Here is a 16724-nt window from a genome sequence, read left to right as displayed (position 1 = left end):
AGCCCGAAATGCAAGATGCGGTATCCGTTGAGATGATGGGCACGGATCTTGACCAAACGCTATCGGAACACTTCACAGAGGAGGAGCAATTCTGGTTGTACGCTAGAGATCAAGACTATGACCTTGACACGTGCTTGGAACTATGCGATCATGTGCAGTTGCTCAATGAGGATATCTTGACTAATAACGTTGAACAGCGGCCTGAGATCGTGCGAGCAGAGCTGGACTTTGCGAAATTCGAAAGCAGGGAAAAGTCAGGCTCCGTCGACTACCAAACAGCATAGCATACGTGGAGATGATAAAGCCAAGGTGTGTGAAGAGAAAAAAAAACACAAAAGAACAAAATAACGCCCTCGACCCGCCTGCCCGTCAGGGGTCTTGACTCAAAAAGGCGCCGCAGCGCCTAATCATATGCGAGCAGCGTGGGTGCTTTGCTTCCAACGGGGCCGAAATTTTTCCGTATCATTCATAATATTTAATCCCACCTTAATTAACGCATCGAACGAGTCAGTAGCTGACGGCTTTAGTTCCCGTTCTCGCTTCCTATTTTCTTGCTTAGCTGCAGGAGCTTCAGAATCGGCTTTTTCCGACCCTTAGCTCTATTTATCAGCTTGTCCTTCTCTTTTTGCACTATCTCCTTCTGCAGGAGCTTCAGTGCCTCCTTGTCCTTGGCTGCCGGGTCATCCGTAGGGGGCTGAAAAGGTCTCAGTTTCTTGATCACGTCCGCGGGGATGTTGTCCCACTCGCCGTAAAACTCGGTCCCGGTGGCTGAAGAGATCCAAGGAAGCGGATCGCCTAGCGCCTCTAGCTTCATCGCAAACTCGTACAGTGTACTATCCGTCTGCTTTTGCTCTGAAGAGTTCAGCACGAAGGGCCTATATCCGGAATACAGCAGCGTCGTGCTCACATCGCGGTGCTTCAAGTGGTCAGTAGATGGTGCCTTGGGAAGCCACGAAAAGTCAGTTTTCCTCTGTTTGCCGCGCAGTTCTGAGGCCATGCGCTTCTTGCCGTCTTTTTCTGCGGCCAGCTCCTCGCCTTTCGCCTCGCCTCTTCGGTTTTTCCGTTTCTCGTCCTTCAACTGCTCCTTTTGCATCAACAGTTTATTAGTAGAGAATGTGAAAGATGACTGACATCTTTGTAGCTTGGGGATCGCAGACCTTCCTGCTCGCACGCCGGGCCTCAACCCGCGAAATACTATCATCAAATTCTTGCACGATTTGCTTGTTTTGTCTTGAACTCCTCAATTATTCTTTAGATATTCGATTCATTTAGAAGTTCAATGTCCCGGGATGTTTGTTCGTACATAATTATACGGGATAAGTGATGAGCGTATCGGACATTAAAGGACTCGAGCTCATCGAACCCTCTGAACAAGAGCTTGCTCGAGCAGAATAGTTTGTATCGGCACGTTAAGACATCAATGGAGAGCATTCTGCATCATCTTCCCATTTACTCGCATGTGAGGCAAACGAGGCCTTTTGAACCGCTGAAATTCGTTGGAGAACAGAGCGGAACGAGCACAGATCTTCCAACATTAGTGGACAAATGTAGTCCAGAGTTTTCGAACGGAGCAATGGCTTTGTTTCATCCCCTGTACTTCAACGGGCACCTGCAGACGCTGTATGCTGCAGTAAGAACGTTCGATAAAGAGAACATGGTTTACTACAAGCGACTGGTTGTGCCTTGTCGAGACGGGGGGGAAGCGACGGCTGACTTCCGGGTACCTCCCTTTGAGAAGGCATCAGATTACACGCCACCAAATCAGACCAAGCCGCTCATGCCCCGTTACAGCTTTTTCACGCCAGAGGAAGAGCGGAACTTAGGCTCCAACGACGAGAAACCATTGCTCATTGTGCTTCACGGGCTTACAGGTGGGTCCCATGAGGCTTACGTGCGCAGTCTCGTCGATCGGATTACTACTAACTACGGATTTGAAGCATGCGTCTTGAATTCACGTGGATGCAGTGAGTCCTGCATTACGACACCCCAGTTGTATAACGGTGTCTGGACTAATGATATACGCGATTTCGTGGTTAAGCTACGCGCTCTCTTCCCTAAGCGCAAGTTCTACCTCGTGGGCTTTTCTTTGGGGGCTTCTATTGCGACGAACTACTTGGGCCAAGAGGGCTCCAACTCGCAAATTGAGTGTGCTGCCATTCTGGCCAACCCTTGGGATCTATGCAATGCTTCCTACTACATGTATAGAACGTTCCTTGGGCGCAATCTCTACGGCAACCATTTTTCCAAGAGCCTTGTGAAGATGCTGAAAGACAACTTGTCTGTCTTGAAGCAGGACCCTTACATGGCTAAGCTGTACGCAGAAAAGATTGACAGCGTCAAAACGGTGGAAGAGTTTGACAACTGGTTCACGTCCCGTATGTTCGGGTTTAACTGTTCTTTTGAGTATTACCGATACGGTACCAGTTCCAACAGAATTCCTCTTATCAGGACGCCAATGTTGGCCATTAGCGCCTCTGATGATCCAATTGTTGGTTCGGAGTCACTCCCTATCCGTGAAATTGAATCTAACCCTTACACGTTGTTGATTGAGTCCAGCAAAGGAGGCCATGTTGCTTGGTTCGACGCCCACGGCGAGCGCTGGTACGAAGAGCCATTGTGCAGGTTTTTCAGTGGATTTCATAGTGATGTTGCATTAGAGGGCTTGAAGCCCGATTTGGCATCTGTGACACTACCGCACGCGAACAAATTCAAGGGTGATCGACTAGTCGATGCCACTGTCAGAGACTATTGATATAAACACATAAATACATATATTCATTCAAAACTACACACGGAAACCAACGGGCAGAGTTAAAGATCTCTTCACGCTGTTTTTCATGGTCTGCTGGAAGGGCCTTGCAGAGAATATGCTACCGGTGATTCCGACAGATACATCAGAAGCGACGCTGCTCGAAACGCGACCCTCGCAGTCGCTCACAGACGTCAGCGACGTAGAATCGCTTCTTAGGTCAGAGTCGCAGTGGCTCGAAGAATTCTCCTCGTAATCTGAAATGATAGCGTCGATGAGCTCCTGGCACTCGGGGTCACCACCAGATTCTTGAAATCTTCTGATTTGAAGCCTCATTAGGACACGCTGCGCCACTACTGCCCGCAGATAGTGGTTCCATGCATCCAAGGCCCTTGACACTTTCTCGTCTGGCAGAAGGCTCTCGTCAGGGGTTGGGTTTTCCAAGGAATCATGATACGTTTCGTCGGACGACTTCCCGCTGTTGCTGCTGCCGCTACTGCTTTGGCTGTAGCCTCTGACACTTTTCTTCATGCAATCTGTGTCAATCACGTACTCGTCCTCGTCCTCCTCCTCAATTGTGAAATCCTTGGTGTCTTCATTGAGGCTGGTTAGAGGGATCACCTTGTTGTTGACCACAATGGAGGGCTGGCGAGCGATGGAGCTCAAAGACAGCGAAGGGCCGGACCTCACTAGTTTGGTTCTTGGAATGTTTTCTCCTGCGTTGTTCTTTTCCGCAGTTCCCTGCGTGATGGTACCAGACGAGTTCGCGCGTGTCAGTATTGATGCAGCTCTTTTGATGGAGGATGGGGATCGACGTAGGGACTTCCGGGTGGTTTTAGGAGGTGTTTCGAGAGGGTTGGGTAGAGTCCCTGAGCGAGCGACGGTAGCGGGCGTCTCTTTCGACGCTGAGTCAGAATTTTTGCGCTGGCTGTTTCGTAAGGAAGCGCTCGAGATAGAACGCTGAATGTTGGATACATAGCCGTTGCCTCTCTTCAAGTGTGATGTAGTTTGCTTTTTGTTCTTTTTTGCCAGCCTTTTGGCCTTGTAAGTGAAGAGCTTCTTGCGCACTGCGAGCCGCCAGCGTCGTATCCTGTTTTTGGCGCGCACGCCGACTTGCATGAAGAACTGCAGAAGACCGCCTTTGCAGCGGACTGCTTGTGACCTTTTAAGTGTTGACTGTGTGCTTTTCACAGATGCGGCTCTAGCCGGCAGACTGGCAGATACGGGAGCGTTGTTACTACTACCGGCAGTGCGGCGGCTGGGCAGTCTACGCCCGAAAGAGGGCGATCTCCTAAGGCTTCCCAGCGAGTGGCTCTTGTCGCTGGACCCAAATGTGATCTGGAATGAGATGTTGTCTGCCGTAGGTATCGTGTAGGCGCTCGTGGAGATAGAGTGCAGAGCGCAGTCCTCGGGGGAGCGCTTGCGGCGTAGGAACGCAGCTGTGTCATTTTTCCTGACATCTGCAGCCCCTGAATCGCCTGGCCGCGCTAGTGCAGAGGCATTAGTTATAGGCGCTAGCGTTACAGGGTACCGCCGGCACGACCCGGACCCGCTGGACCATGACGGCGCCTGCGATGACCGTTTTCCATTGCCTGCGTTGCGGACTCCGGTCGTGTTGTCTGAGATGTTGGCGAACGAGTAGTGCGCACTGTCGACGCCATTGGACGTGCCCGAGGAGTTCTGCGACGGGCTTCTCGCGACCGCGTCATTCAAGAGGTGATGGTTGGACATGTGGTAGTTGTCGAGGCTGCCGTTGGGTGCACTCTCGGGGCTGGGAAAGTGAAAGTCTACCTGCGGGCCCGCGAAAGACAGCGTTTTGGTACGTGTGGGCGTTCTGATCATATGTAGGAGCTGCGCGAGCGCGAGATTGGGAGTGCTATTCGGGGTAATTGAGGTGATGTTCTGAAACCTCACTCGCACGAAGCCCGATCGGATTCTAGTTTTATAAAGGCGTCGTTGCAGGAATTTTAAGATGGCTTGACAAGCTGCAGCAAACGCATGCCAGCTCGCAGATCTACTGGCCCTTCTGCCAGCCTCATCTTGGGAGATACGGTGGAGACTTTTTGAGATGGCTGGTTTATGAATTTCAAGATTGGAAAACTTCGAAGGCTGGGTTTCTGGTTATATTCAATTTTGGCAAAAATGAAGGAAATCAAGCATGGCAGGCAGAGAAAGGCTTCGTGAGCCGCCGAAATGCGGTGATTTAGCGGCGGATGCCGACGGCGCTGTAATGCGGAGTTGCTGGGATGGTGAAAGATCCGTCTTGGCACGATCAGAGCACTTTAACAGGGCATCGCGATGGAAATTGAGCATGTGAGAAAAAAATTGGGCATCGCCAGCCCAAAGACGTAGGTCATCGTGGTGAAAGTTGGACACAAATGGGGCGGTTGAATAGCTCAGAGCTGGAACATTTCGTGCATTTGGGCAAGCGCAAGTACAGGCGCGAGCGTCGGGCGCTGAAAAAGCTGTTCCGGACTAACGAGCACCGGGTCGAGCCTGATGTGAAGGTCGTGGACAGAACGATCTTCAAGTACTGGAAGAACCGTCTGACGCTGTTCTCGCGGATGCGGAACAGAGATATCTACATGACGCGGGAGCTGTGGTTCAGCGTGACGCCCGAGAGCGTAGCTAAGTTTGTGGCGCGATTCATCAAGAGCTGCCTGCCAGAAGCCAAGGTGGTTTTGGACGTGTACTGCGGCGGCGGCGGGAACACGATCCAGCTCGCACAGTACTTCCCGAAGGTGTACGGCGTTGACAACTCACTGGATCACTTGTACTGCGCGTACCGCAACGCGCAGGCGTATGGAGTGGAGGACCGGGTGTGGCTCAAGTTCGGGGACTGGCGTGTGCTGAGCCGAAAGCGGCGGTTCGAGAAGGTGGCCGTGGATTGCGTGTTCTCGTCGCCGCCGTGGGGCGGACCCGAGTACCTGCGAAGCGAAGTGTACGACCTAGAGGCGGCACTGCAGCCGCAGGGCCTGCGCGAGACGCTGGCCGGGCTGTTGCGGATCAGCGAGAACGTGGTGTTGTTCCTGCCGCGCAACGCAGACCTGTCGCAGCTGTCGCGGGTGACGCGAGAGCTACTGGGCGAGCAGGCACTGTGTAAGGTGCTGTACGTGAAGCAGAACGGTTACATGAAGGGCATTTTGTGTTTCTGGGGCGCGCGCTTCTACAACTACGCCGGCAGCACGGCAGAGCCCAGCGGCGCGGCGCAAGAATCAAGCGGCGTGGCGGAGCCTTGCGAGGTTGCGCCTGGGGCCGATACGCTGGACTACTCGGTGGACGGCTGACGCCCTGGTGTGGGAAATGTGCATGTTTTTTATGTTATATAGAAGAGAAGCTAGTGAATGCAGAGGCTAAGAGTTCGAGGGCGCGTTGTTGCGGGCAAACATGACGTTGCCCTCGGCCACAGTCTTGAGCTTGGCCAGGAGCTCATTCTGGGCATGCAGGTCCTGGATGTCGCTCTGGAAGTCCGAGTTGATCACGGAGTTGCCGTTGACAAACAGGTAGGGTGGCTGGCGCGGCACCGCGGTCGCGGACGCGGGCTTGGTGCGGTAGTAGCGGATGTAGGTCTCGAGCTGTGCACCGCGCGAGTGTTTCTCGAGGTCGACGACCGCGGGCGCGGGCGACACCTCGTAGTCGCGCTGCAGCAGCGCGCGCAGCCGTTCTGAGTCCTGCGCGGAGTCCACGAATAGCACGACAGGCGACGCGCTGAGGATCTCCTGGAAGTTGGCAGCGGGGTCGAAGTCCGCGCTGGGCGGACGGTAGTTGCGTGGGCCATGCACGACCTCGGAGCGCACGATCTCGGCGCGCGTCGCGACGCGCGTCGCGACGCCGCTGTTGTCGCTGATCTCGAGCCTGATGTCGGAGAAGATCTGCTCCACGGCGCGGGGACCGGCCTCCGCGCTGGCGCTGGGCTTGGCCGCAGCCTCGGCCCGCGAGTGTGAGCGACCGTGCGAGCCGGCGTGCTTGCTGGCCCCTGAGGCCGCCGCCGACGCCGTCGCCGACGCCGCTGGCTCCGCGTCCCGCGCGTTCGCCAGCGATCCATACAGACGGACCGTGTCGCTGCTAGTGAGCGCGACGAATCCCAGGATCAGCAGCAGTGCGACGGCGCACGACACCGCGTGCGACGACCGCGAAGAGACTCTGCCGGAAGCGACTCGGAATCCCATTCTAAGTTCTGTGTAGTTGTGTGAGTGACCGAGCGTGCGCGTGCGTGTATATAGTGCAAAGCTAGTGCGTGCTTGCTCGAATCCGACCGTATCGCTTCTTCCAATCTCCCTTCCCTACACATCTCTGCCAAGGCCTCTTCTAATATACGTTCCCCTGCGGCCGGCTTGACACCCCGACACGCTTCCCATGCATCAGTTCCGTTCTTCCAGGCTTCGCCGCAGTCGCGCACGGTTTCTATGCGAAACAGGGCGAAGCTGTGTCTGGTGGAGGGCCTCGACACCCCATTTTACCTGTTACGGAGAACGGTTCGCCAATGCGACAAATATGCGACAAAGTTCGAGACAGAGGCGCGAAATCGTGGGGTGCGGGCCAAATGCGGTGACGGGCGCGCCCCAAAGCCGGGATTGGGCCACGCGCGAGATGAAACACCGCGGGGGCCAGGGTGGGACACGAGATGGAGCACCGTGCGAGGCTCCCGGCGGGCGCAGGCGTGGCGAGAGAGAGAGAGAGGGTCAGCTAATATAGCTCGCGAGTCGCGAAATATCCGGATCACGTGCTGTCACGTGCTGTGGTACTGTGCCTGTAGTGGTGCCTGCAGAGCGTGCCTTGGGCCAAGTCACGTGGACTGGTGGAAGCGCCCGGTCACGTGCCCACGCCGCCGCTTTTGTGCGCGACGCGCCCGTCGCCAAGCCCTGCGCCAGCGCCGGCACCCAGGCCTCTGTTCAGCGGGCGCAGTGCACCCTCACGGAGTCGCTTCGCGCTCTGTAGCGCGTCCAGCATCTTGTTCTTGCGTGCGAGGCTACGCTGTAGCTCCTCCAGCTCCTCCTCTTGCTCCCGTACCACCCGTTGAAGCGTGCCGTCGTCCCCAGACAGTGTCTGCGCCTGAGCGCGTGCCTGCTGAGTAACCAGGCGCGCTTCGGCCTCAGCCTCGCTCAGCCGCTGTTCGAGCTGCGCGGTGTAAGCGCGGTGCTCGCGTAATTGCGATTCTAACCCTTGAATCTTACTTTCCAGCAACGCCCCGACCGCGGGCGGGAGCATCTCCACGATCTCCACGAACTGCTCATCTTCGACCGCCGCGTCGTCCTTGTCCAGCAGCCGCTCGCAGTGCTGCAGCTTCTTCTTGAGCGTCTCATTTTCGCGCCGCAGCATAAGCACTGTCGCGGACGGGCCCAGCGGCGTCGCCTCGCATGAGCTCTGGTCCGCAGGCGGTTGCGCGCGGCGGAGCTCGCAGATGAGATCCTGCTGCTCGTCCAGCTGGCGGCGCAGGCTGTGGAGCAGCTCGTCTTTGTCGTGTGTCGCCTCGGCCTCGTTTCTCTTGACCGTCATGGACACATTCTTGGCGCGCGACGCGAAGCGGATCGTATTCACGGTTTCCGACATCGCGTCAGGCTTAGTGTCGATGGTGCAGATCGTGGTCACGATGCTGTCGCCGCTCAGTGCGGGCTGTAGAATGCGTGTCAGCTTCGAGTCACGGTACGGGACGTGGCTGTTCCCGAAGGTTGGCGGCGGCGTCGCAGCGCCGCCGCCACTGGCACCGCTGACGGCGCTCAGCTTGGAGATCACCGTGCCCAGTGCCAGCAGCGACTTGTTGATAAACGCGCCCTCTTTCCGCCTCTCGTGCTGCCCAGCGGCACGCTCGGAGCCCGCCAGGTCGCACAGTGAGAGCGTGCTCGTGGTGTCGGTGCCGCTGAGCAGCTCCGTGCAGGTTACCTTGATTGTGACGATCGCGTGGGAGCGCGAGCTCCGGGTGTTGTAGTCCGTTTCGCCGGTGCGCCGGTTGCTGTTGCCCAGCTCTATCTTGCGGAGCACGTCTTCGCTCGAGTGCACCTGCTGCTCGGTGAGCCCCACGACCCGGACTCCGTGTCGCGCGTCGTCGCGCACCGGTAGCTCGGCACCTGCGCCAGGCACATTCTTGGACTGGAATGACCCGTACGTGCCCCCCGGGCTCTTGGCGCTCGGGTAGTTCAGAAGATCGTATATCTTCTCGTTGTATATTTCGAGGTACGACACCCTCACCTCGTAGGACTTGTTGTTTACACTTTCCTTCATGATCTGGGAGAAGATCTGTTCCACGGATAGCAGGATCAGCCCGGCCTCGTCGCGCGTCCCGCTCATGGTGAATGTTTTGCCGGACCCTGTCATCCCGTATGCAAATATCGTGGCATTGTAGCCCTGGAACAGCTTGTCGATCATCGGTTTTCCGATCTCCTCGTACACGCCGTAGTTGTTTGTCTGCGGCGAGAACACCTTGTCGAACCAGAACTCGCCCAGGTCGTTGTGTACAATTGTGTGGTCGTCGCTGGCATACCACGGGCTTCGCGTGTTCGTGTCCGAGGGCTTCAGCCGAATCGACACCGATATGGTTCCACGACACTGCTGCGTGGTGCCGCCCTCTAGCACGTTATCCAGGTTCACAAGCCCTTCAGCAGAGCGACCGCGGCTACTGGAGCCAGAGCTTGTCCTCGTGGGTGACGAGATCATCGATGACCGTGATGGCGAGCTTTGCCGACTCCTGCGCCGAACAGAGGTCGTTGAAAGTGGCGTAGTTAGCGGAGTAACCGAGCTCTTGCGTCGCCTGCTCGAAAATGTCCCTCCACCAGTTTGAAACACTGGCGTCTGAGGGACGGGATAGTTACAAAATCTTGACATGTGTTTGCGGGTTGGGCTTTTATGGATCATGCGCAAACAGCCGCTGGAGATATCTCGTTTTGTGACTGGCTCACCAGTAAACGCCTATCTAGACTAAAATACTGGATCGGGCCTGTTACAAACCGTTCGTATGAGTTCCGTACCCAACGGTGTCTCTTTAATTATAAAAGGTAAATAGAAAACATTCCCTTCGAGAGCTGATCTAGCACGTGACCAGATGGTTGTGAGCCGCGCGGGCTGGAAGCTGGCCGACCTTATTCGCGGTTGAAGGTTGCGAGAAGTCAGTACACGACCTAAGACGCTCTAAGGTACTAGCATATATATGCTTCTGCGAGTGGCGCTCGTTTTTTTTTACGTTGAGTTTGCAAAGTGAGGGACAGGAAATTTACTCTGATAATGATATGTTCCGCCAACAGGCTCTCGTTGCTAGTATCCGACGCTCACCGGGCTGTGCCATGTTAAAGTCTCAGCGCTAACGCACCGCATTAGCATATAATACTGCAAGGATTATTACCTATACATAATCGTCGTGACGATATCTGTTTTTTTGCTTATTACTAGTATTTTGAGGGCGACATAGGCCACGACTCGCGTGCGCTCCGTTTGGAGTCCTTGCAGCACGCTCTTCGTGTTGAACAGGATCTTTGGGTGATCTCGTTGGGATCTAATGATACAGCGTCTTAGTATATCAATACTTTTTGCTTTTTTTTTCCTTCAAGAGAGGATGCGCGCAACGCCTAAACGGCCTGGGCCAAGCCAACCGCGTTGTTGCCCAAGTCGTATACGGAATAGAACTTGCGCAAGAAGGCGTCACCGATAATGGCGAGAGGTCCCACAGGCTCGGGGAAGTCCATAGGAGTGAAGGCAGAAATACAAGAGCCGGACACCTCCAAAGTGTAGTCGTAGGCCGAGATGGTAAAGTTCTTGCCGTTGAAGGTGAAGGTCAAGTCTGGGAGCTGGTCTCTCGACTCACAGTCCACAGTGTATTGCCCTGACCAGCCCTTCTTGGCGCCGATCTCAGCGTTCAAAACTTCAGCCAACCCAGATGGCAGCGCAATCAGAGAGGTACCCGTGTCGATGGCGGCACCAGTGCCTTCGAGCTCAGCGTACTCGTCACCGAGCCCAATACCGTCGAACTTGACCTCCCAGTAGGCCTTGCGGCGCACAGGCAGCCACGTGATGTTGCCCTTGTACTTGGAGCTGTCGATGCCTCCGAAAGTGACCTCGCCGGTGGATTCCTCCGAGTCGTCGGCGTTGTTGAGGTAGAAAGCAAATCTAGGCTCGTCTAACAATCCATCGTTGATGGCCTTGTAGACAGGAGGAACCACTTTGTCGACGGCAATTGTGTCGTAGCCTAAACCCAGAATACCGTCGAACTTGCCAAAGGCAAAAGCCAGCCCTGGCTCCGATGTCGCCTCCGCAAAGTCCTGCTTAGGGATGGTTAGGTCACCGATGCTCAGGGTGTCCTGTGAAATGTAGCCCTCCAGGGAGCCTGAGCCATACTGGATGGCAAAGTTAGTACCATTGGCCTTGTAAGACGACGACGCGTCGTGGCTGTACTTGGAGTGCAAGAAGCAAGCCAACGATCCACACTCGTCACTTGGAACCCACAAGTTCGACGACCCTGTGTCAAGGATTACTTTGAAGCTCTGAGGAGGTGTTCCCAGTGTAATCTCAGTGAAGTACTGCGCATTCAAGTAGTTTGACAGGGGAACATCGTGACCTCCCATCGCAGAAAGGACATCTTGCTCCACAGCACCCAACCCGATGCCGCTTCCTGCGTGGGAAGCAAAGTCAACCTCAGGGTACGCCTTGGAAAACTGCGACAGGTACTTCTGGTGCAGATTGGCAACGCTCATCATGACGCCAAGTTCGCTGCCGTCATTATGTTGCTTGCTTTTGTACACCTTCGACTTGTGCACCTTAGCTTCTGCGGAGTTGAAACTCGCCACTAGCAAAGTGGCCAATGATAGTAATGATGGCAAATGCATTTATAAACACTTTTCTGGAACTTTTTCGCGAGAAATCTAAATACAGCTCAAAACCAGTTAATAATCCGGTTTTTCCTGTACTTCCTCGCGGTGTTGGGTTGCAGTAATGGCGTAACTCGCATCCCTTCTCCCATCGCTTTATATATACCAATTTTTGTATTCAACCCCTTGAAATTATTAGGTACACGTGACCTTTTTCGGCTTAGCAGGGTAACGTGTCAATGAGTCTTCTGTAGCGGCTTAAGAATCCAAAGAGATGCAAAAGCTATGGCATCGGTTGATACGATTGAATATGTCCACCTGGTGGCCTATATTACTTATTTATGCATAACTGACGGCAGAAATATGCTAGGCTTGATTTCTATATAAATTGCAAGTTCGCCCCACCTTTATCGGCCTTGTCAAGCCTTGCGCGTTTAGCTTTTTTGTTGGGATCCTGGCTGAGACTGATTGAGCGTACCCTTTTGCTAGAGTTTTGTGAAGCGAAGGCTTTCTTGAGATCAGTCAGCTTTCTGGTCAAGCCAAGTTCATCCGGCGTCTGTTGCTCCACGAGCCTCTCGTGTCCAGGGAAGGGTTTTCCGTGGTTAAAGAGCCCTGTAGAATCGTTAATCTCGACTACGAAAGATATCACAAAATTGTTAGCTCGGTCAGAAATTATTTTGATCTCGTCGCCTTCGTACAACAAAGCTTTGGTTCCCTGTGTGAGCTTCACGTCATTTAAGTAACTGAGGTTTGTGCCAGAATGGCAATACCACAGGTCTTCGAGACCCTGGGCGGGCGATTCGTGGATGCTGTCCCCAATTGGATGTCTCTTTTTCAGCACGAAGCAGTGGATTCGAGATAGTCGGTTGTCCTCGATTTTGCAGCTGCAGTCCTGGGACCGTCCGATGAAAAAAGGATTCACGCCTTGCTTTATCTCAATAACGCCCTTGACTGAGCTTTCGGCAGTTGACCGTAGCGTTATGAATCTGCCGCCTGCAGCGGTCATGCTGTCTGCATTGAGTCGCACGTCATCTTCGTTGTCAGGGTCGGCTAGCCGAGGCGGCACCCTGCCTCTTGGTATTTGTACCGGCTGCTGGCTCTCGTCGCTAGCTTGCGAAGCATAGTTGAAATCAAAGTTCGCCGTTCGCACCTGTTTTAGACTGCTTGGCTGTGAGTTTTCTGGCACGCAGGACTGCGTGTACCTGACTGGGCGGTGTCCCGGAATTTTGAAAACGGGCTGCTGTGTCTGTGGCTCTTGCGGCGATGATTGTGGCTGCTCATCTTTGGGCTTGGTAGCTCTCATATTAATGAATTGTTGTTGGGCGTCGCTGACGTTATCGCTAGCCTTTTGCTGTGACATAGATTGGGAAAGACTGACCTGAGAGTCTATGAAGCTCTGGCTGTCTGCGGTCCTTATCCATGGATGCTTAAGCGCCTGCTCGGCGGTCATGCGGTCCCTGGGGTTCACTTGGAGAAATGATTCTATAAAGTCCCGGGCATCGTCCGAAATTCTGTAGTCCTTTAACGGGCCTTCGTGATACGAGCCCGCGCTGATTTGTTTGTAGAGCTCCTGCTGAGTGCTTCCACTAAACGGTAAGTGGCCCGTTAGGATCACGTATACAAGGCATCCTATCGACCACATGTCAACAAGCGATGAGTATTTGTTGCCCTCTTTTTCCTCGGAATTCTTCCCGCTTATTACTTCGGGAGCCACATACGCCAAGGTCCCGCAGAAGGTCTTCATGAAGGTTCCATTGTCTTGGATCTTGGCCAAGCCAAAATCGGTTATCTTTACAAGCACGGGATCATCCCGCTCGATTAATATATTGTCCGGCTTCAAGTCACGGTGGCTAATCCCCATAGCGTGAATGTATTTAACAGCCTCCAAGACTTGTCGCGTAATTTCGCGCCCTGCATCTTCACCCACAGACCCGTGGGCGGCAACAAAGTCCATGAGGTCGCCTCCTGATACAAACTCCATGACCAAGTAATAGCTTTCTTTGTCTTCGTAGAAGCCTTTGAGGCTAACAATCCGTGGGTGGTTTAGTCTTCTCAGGACTTCCAGCTCTCGCGTCACGCCATCCATATTCCCCATGACTTTACGTTTATTGATGATTTTGACTGCGTGTGTCTTGCCAGTTCTCCTTTCTATGGCCTTTTTAACAGTCGCAAAGGCGCCCTGGCCCACGACTTCGTCTTTGATGGAGTAGTCTCGTAGAATACCCGTGAGTTGAGCACTGGAGGAGGCTCCTCTAGAGCTACGGCTCTTAGCTGATTTGCTACCGTGGGCCTTTGCGGCCTCGAGTCTCTGCTTGAACTTGTCATTTATGAACACGACCAAGCTCAAAACATCCTGCGAGACGCCCCAACCGACTGTAATTTCATCACCCTGAGACAGAATTTGGTTCCTCTCTTTGACTAGCCTTTCCCCGTTCAGCCAAGTTCCGTTGGTAGAGGTATCACGTAGGAGCAAGTTCCCGTCTTCTCCCAGCATGATTTGAAAATGTCTGTTTGAAAACCGTGAAGTGTTCCCTAGGTGATAGTCACATTGAGGGTTCCTACCAAACGTCCAAAGCTTCTTGATGGACTCCTTCTTTCCAACCACATCTCGGAGCTCTGCGCGTAGGTCTCGGATAGGTATCTGACCCGTCGTACAAATCATTCGACATACGATGTCATCATCGATCTGCTCTTGGCTAAACTTCTCAATGATATATTTTTGGGTAGCTTGGGTCGCCTGCTGAGTAGGCTGAGTGACGTAGTCCATCAACGGATCTCAAGGCACTAGGTTATATGAAGTTTATGCTATTTCTTGTGCTTTTACTTGGAGTTGGTCGATGAGTGCGACGCGAAACGCTATTATTTTACGCGTCGTGCCACATCGTAAATGATGCACACTGGTCTCAACAATTGACAGGACACTTCGAGATACCTCAGCGCCAGAGGGGGAGCCTCTAGCATGGCATGATGGATTAATCTGGATTTGAATTCCTTCATCAATTTTTTTTTCCTGATTCAGAAGTTGTTCTATCCTTACAACTTTTAGTGTCTTTGAATCCTTCAAGAGGACACAGAGCTGCTATCTCGAGCTGGTGGCGCTTCCACATAATCTTTAGAGGCTCCGGGATCATGTTAGGGTTTTTTGAATTAGATATCCATCCAGATATAGTTTTATTGTACACGTAGTCTTTGTATTCCATCTTGGAGAGCCCACTAGGATATTCATCACTCAAAATGTTTTGAACGGCGGCCGGTATATACGTCTTAGACCCTTCATACATGGTCTCTCGCAAAGGGTTCAAGTAGCTGAAGGACTGGTAAGAATGGTAGTTTTTGTCGCCAAAATGGGAACCTGCGCTGTCCACTACATTGGATATTGAAGTTAGATCGATATAGAGACCTGTGTCAACATCAATAAAGCGAGCATCAATCACATTCATTCCCGAGCCACGATTTTTGTCAGCATAGAGCGGATTGACTTCTAAGTAGTACCTCCCAACGTATCCTTCGTCGTCTGAAATAATGATGGAATTGTTGAAGTTTGCAGACAAAAACTCCATGTGTCTCATAGGCACCTGTATGTCAATATCGTAGTCCCATTCGAAGTTAGTTCCTTGCCAAAACCAGCTCAACAAGTTCCCGTGCGCCAACCAGTAGATGATTTTTTGATGACTTGCGAAACTCTGCCAAGCTCGCGTCATTCGATGTAACACTTGCAGCCGTTGCTGTTGGGGAGTAATAGACCTAAAAAACCTCCAATCATGATGACATCCTTGGCCCCAAATTTCCCGGTCCTTAGAGTCGAGTTTCACTTCATTGAAGAACTTTGTTTGATGTTTCTCGTTCAGGCTGCGTGAAGTCTCGCGCAGCATTTCAGTATGCCTGAAAGCTAGGTGCTGGAGAAACGCCGACTCGGCTACGGTGATGTTTTTCCCATTGTATTCGTCACAGATCGAGATTTGGGACATCTCTTCGATACGGTTAGACAGGTCCAAGTCGAAGTCTTCTTCGATTAGCTCGATAACTCCTTCTTCCTTCCCATGGTACTTGAAATTGCGGCGCGTCTCAATTTTGGGTAGGCTAATTGGTTTTGTTGGGTGTAATTTGGCACTGTCCTCATGGTTGCTTGGAAGAGGCTCTCTAGACGCAGACTGATGGTCCTGACTATTTAAGGAAATGTCTTGTTTGACAGAGCTCATATTGAAAAAGGCTGGGCCTCGCTGAGATTCAAGCTCGCGAATGTCGCTCAGCATCCCGGATTCCGGGTCAAATATTGCGCTCTTTCTGCTGTCGAGGTTCCTTGCATTGAGCTCAATGCAACTTTCATTGTACAGAACGACCATCTTGTTAATTGCCACGCCATCCAAATAAAGGAAACGCGCACCTCTTGCGGCTTTGATTGCTTCCGACTCTGCAACTTCGAAATATTCAGAGCTTAGGCCTGAAACTTTAGTCTTTGTGATTTCAGAGGTGTCATGCCAGTCCCTCCAGGAAAACGGGACGACCGGGTGCTTGAACCCCATGCGTACGAGCTTAGAAACAAACGCCATGGTCGCGGCAAGTGAGTGGGACCATCTTTCTTCAGTAGATAAAGAGCGCTCCCATTGTCGGAAAGATGACGCAACGGGTAGTAACACCTCGCGGCCAGGCTCCACCTCGTGTCCACTACGAGCTGGTACAAGCGTCTTGCCGAGCTCATCTTTCTGCGTAAATCTTCTGCTTCCAGCTCGAGTTTCAAAATTAATTTGCGAAATCGAGTCCTGCCCCATCCGTGAGACAGGCAAACGCTGCAAGAAGTTTTCGTAGTAGTCTTTCTTCGAAAAACTGCTCGATTCTTGAGCGGAAGGGGCTCTTGGTTCGTTTGAGCCATGCTTAATCGCGATGCCAAACACTATGTACAACAGAGCTATTGAAGCAAGGTAGTAAGGAGCCCTTTTCAAAGCTTTGATTGGCCTCTGAGGTCTCCTCGTTAATTTCATCGTTGGCAAATTTTTGGCTTTCTGAGTAAACTCCTTACCTTAATCCTTATACATGTCGCTCAACGTTTTAGTCTATTCCTCATTTTATATAAATAAAACTGACGCTGACACCTGAGCTTCTATGTTTAACGTCATTAAAGATCACAAAGTCATAAAACAAAAATACGTTGCGGCGAAAACGATCGTGTCAGTGTCACGGGAATT

At 52.8% G+C, this 16724-nt stretch overlaps 10 protein-coding genes across 10 annotated transcripts; 3 read left to right on the top strand and 7 right to left on the bottom strand.

Annotated features, from left to right (window-relative positions):
- Positions 1–8: 8 nt before the first annotated feature.
- Positions 9–284, top strand: KLTH0D11418g (KLTH0D11418p; the record flags this gene model as incomplete). The annotated part of the gene is made up of 1 exon (XM_002553160.1): positions 9–284. The coding sequence occupies one exon, from the start codon at positions 9–11 to the stop codon at positions 282–284; it is 276 nt and encodes a 91-aa protein (XP_002553206.1).
- Positions 285–523: 239 nt separating this feature from the next.
- PET20 (Pet20p) lies at positions 524–1201 on the bottom strand (the record flags this gene model as incomplete). The annotated part of the gene is made up of 1 exon (XM_002553159.1): positions 524–1201. One exon carries the CDS (start codon positions 1199–1201, stop codon positions 524–526), a length of 678 nt encoding a protein of 225 aa, XP_002553205.1.
- A 219-nt stretch (positions 1202–1420) lies between these two features.
- Positions 1421–2752, top strand: MGL2 (putative carboxylic ester hydrolase; the record flags this gene model as incomplete). Its single annotated transcript, XM_002553158.1, has 1 exon — positions 1421–2752. The coding sequence occupies one exon, from the start codon at positions 1421–1423 to the stop codon at positions 2750–2752; it is 1332 nt and encodes a 443-aa protein (XP_002553204.1).
- A 33-nt stretch (positions 2753–2785) lies between these two features.
- On the bottom strand, positions 2786–4591 carry AIM44 (Aim44p; the record flags this gene model as incomplete). The annotated part of the gene is made up of 1 exon (XM_002553157.1): positions 2786–4591. The coding sequence occupies one exon, from the start codon at positions 4589–4591 to the stop codon at positions 2786–2788; it is 1806 nt and encodes a 601-aa protein (XP_002553203.1).
- Positions 4592–5127: 536 nt separating this feature from the next.
- TGS1 (RNA methyltransferase) lies at positions 5128–6036 on the top strand (the record flags this gene model as incomplete). The annotated part of the gene is made up of 1 exon (XM_002553156.1): positions 5128–6036. The coding sequence occupies one exon, from the start codon at positions 5128–5130 to the stop codon at positions 6034–6036; it is 909 nt and encodes a 302-aa protein (XP_002553202.1).
- A 66-nt stretch (positions 6037–6102) lies between these two features.
- Positions 6103–6918, bottom strand: PRM4 (pheromone-regulated protein PRM4; the record flags this gene model as incomplete). Its single annotated transcript, XM_002553155.1, has 1 exon — positions 6103–6918. The coding sequence occupies one exon, from the start codon at positions 6916–6918 to the stop codon at positions 6103–6105; it is 816 nt and encodes a 271-aa protein (XP_002553201.1).
- A 643-nt stretch (positions 6919–7561) lies between these two features.
- KIP2 (Kip2p) lies at positions 7562–9598 on the bottom strand (the record flags this gene model as incomplete). Its single annotated transcript, XM_002553154.1, has 1 exon — positions 7562–9598. One exon carries the CDS (start codon positions 9596–9598, stop codon positions 7562–7564), a length of 2037 nt encoding a protein of 678 aa, XP_002553200.1.
- A 707-nt stretch (positions 9599–10305) lies between these two features.
- On the bottom strand, positions 10306–11559 carry PEP4 (proteinase A; the record flags this gene model as incomplete). The annotated part of the gene is made up of 1 exon (XM_002553153.1): positions 10306–11559. One exon carries the CDS (start codon positions 11557–11559, stop codon positions 10306–10308), a length of 1254 nt encoding a protein of 417 aa, XP_002553199.1.
- Positions 11560–11920: 361 nt separating this feature from the next.
- RAD53 (serine/threonine/tyrosine protein kinase RAD53) lies at positions 11921–14308 on the bottom strand (the record flags this gene model as incomplete). Its single annotated transcript, XM_002553152.1, has 1 exon — positions 11921–14308. One exon carries the CDS (start codon positions 14306–14308, stop codon positions 11921–11923), a length of 2388 nt encoding a protein of 795 aa, XP_002553198.1.
- A 229-nt stretch (positions 14309–14537) lies between these two features.
- On the bottom strand, positions 14538–16520 carry KLTH0D11220g (KLTH0D11220p; the record flags this gene model as incomplete). Its single annotated transcript, XM_002553151.1, has 1 exon — positions 14538–16520. The coding sequence occupies one exon, from the start codon at positions 16518–16520 to the stop codon at positions 14538–14540; it is 1983 nt and encodes a 660-aa protein (XP_002553197.1).
- Positions 16521–16724: the final 204 nt, after the last annotated feature.

The sequence above is a fragment of the Lachancea thermotolerans genome (assembly GCF_000142805.1).
Source record: "Lachancea thermotolerans CBS 6340 chromosome D complete sequence".
Taxonomy (NCBI): domain Eukaryota; kingdom Fungi; phylum Ascomycota; class Saccharomycetes; order Saccharomycetales; family Saccharomycetaceae; genus Lachancea; species Lachancea thermotolerans.
Note: the sequence above shows the minus strand (reverse complement) of the source record. Positions and strands in the feature narration are given on the sequence as shown.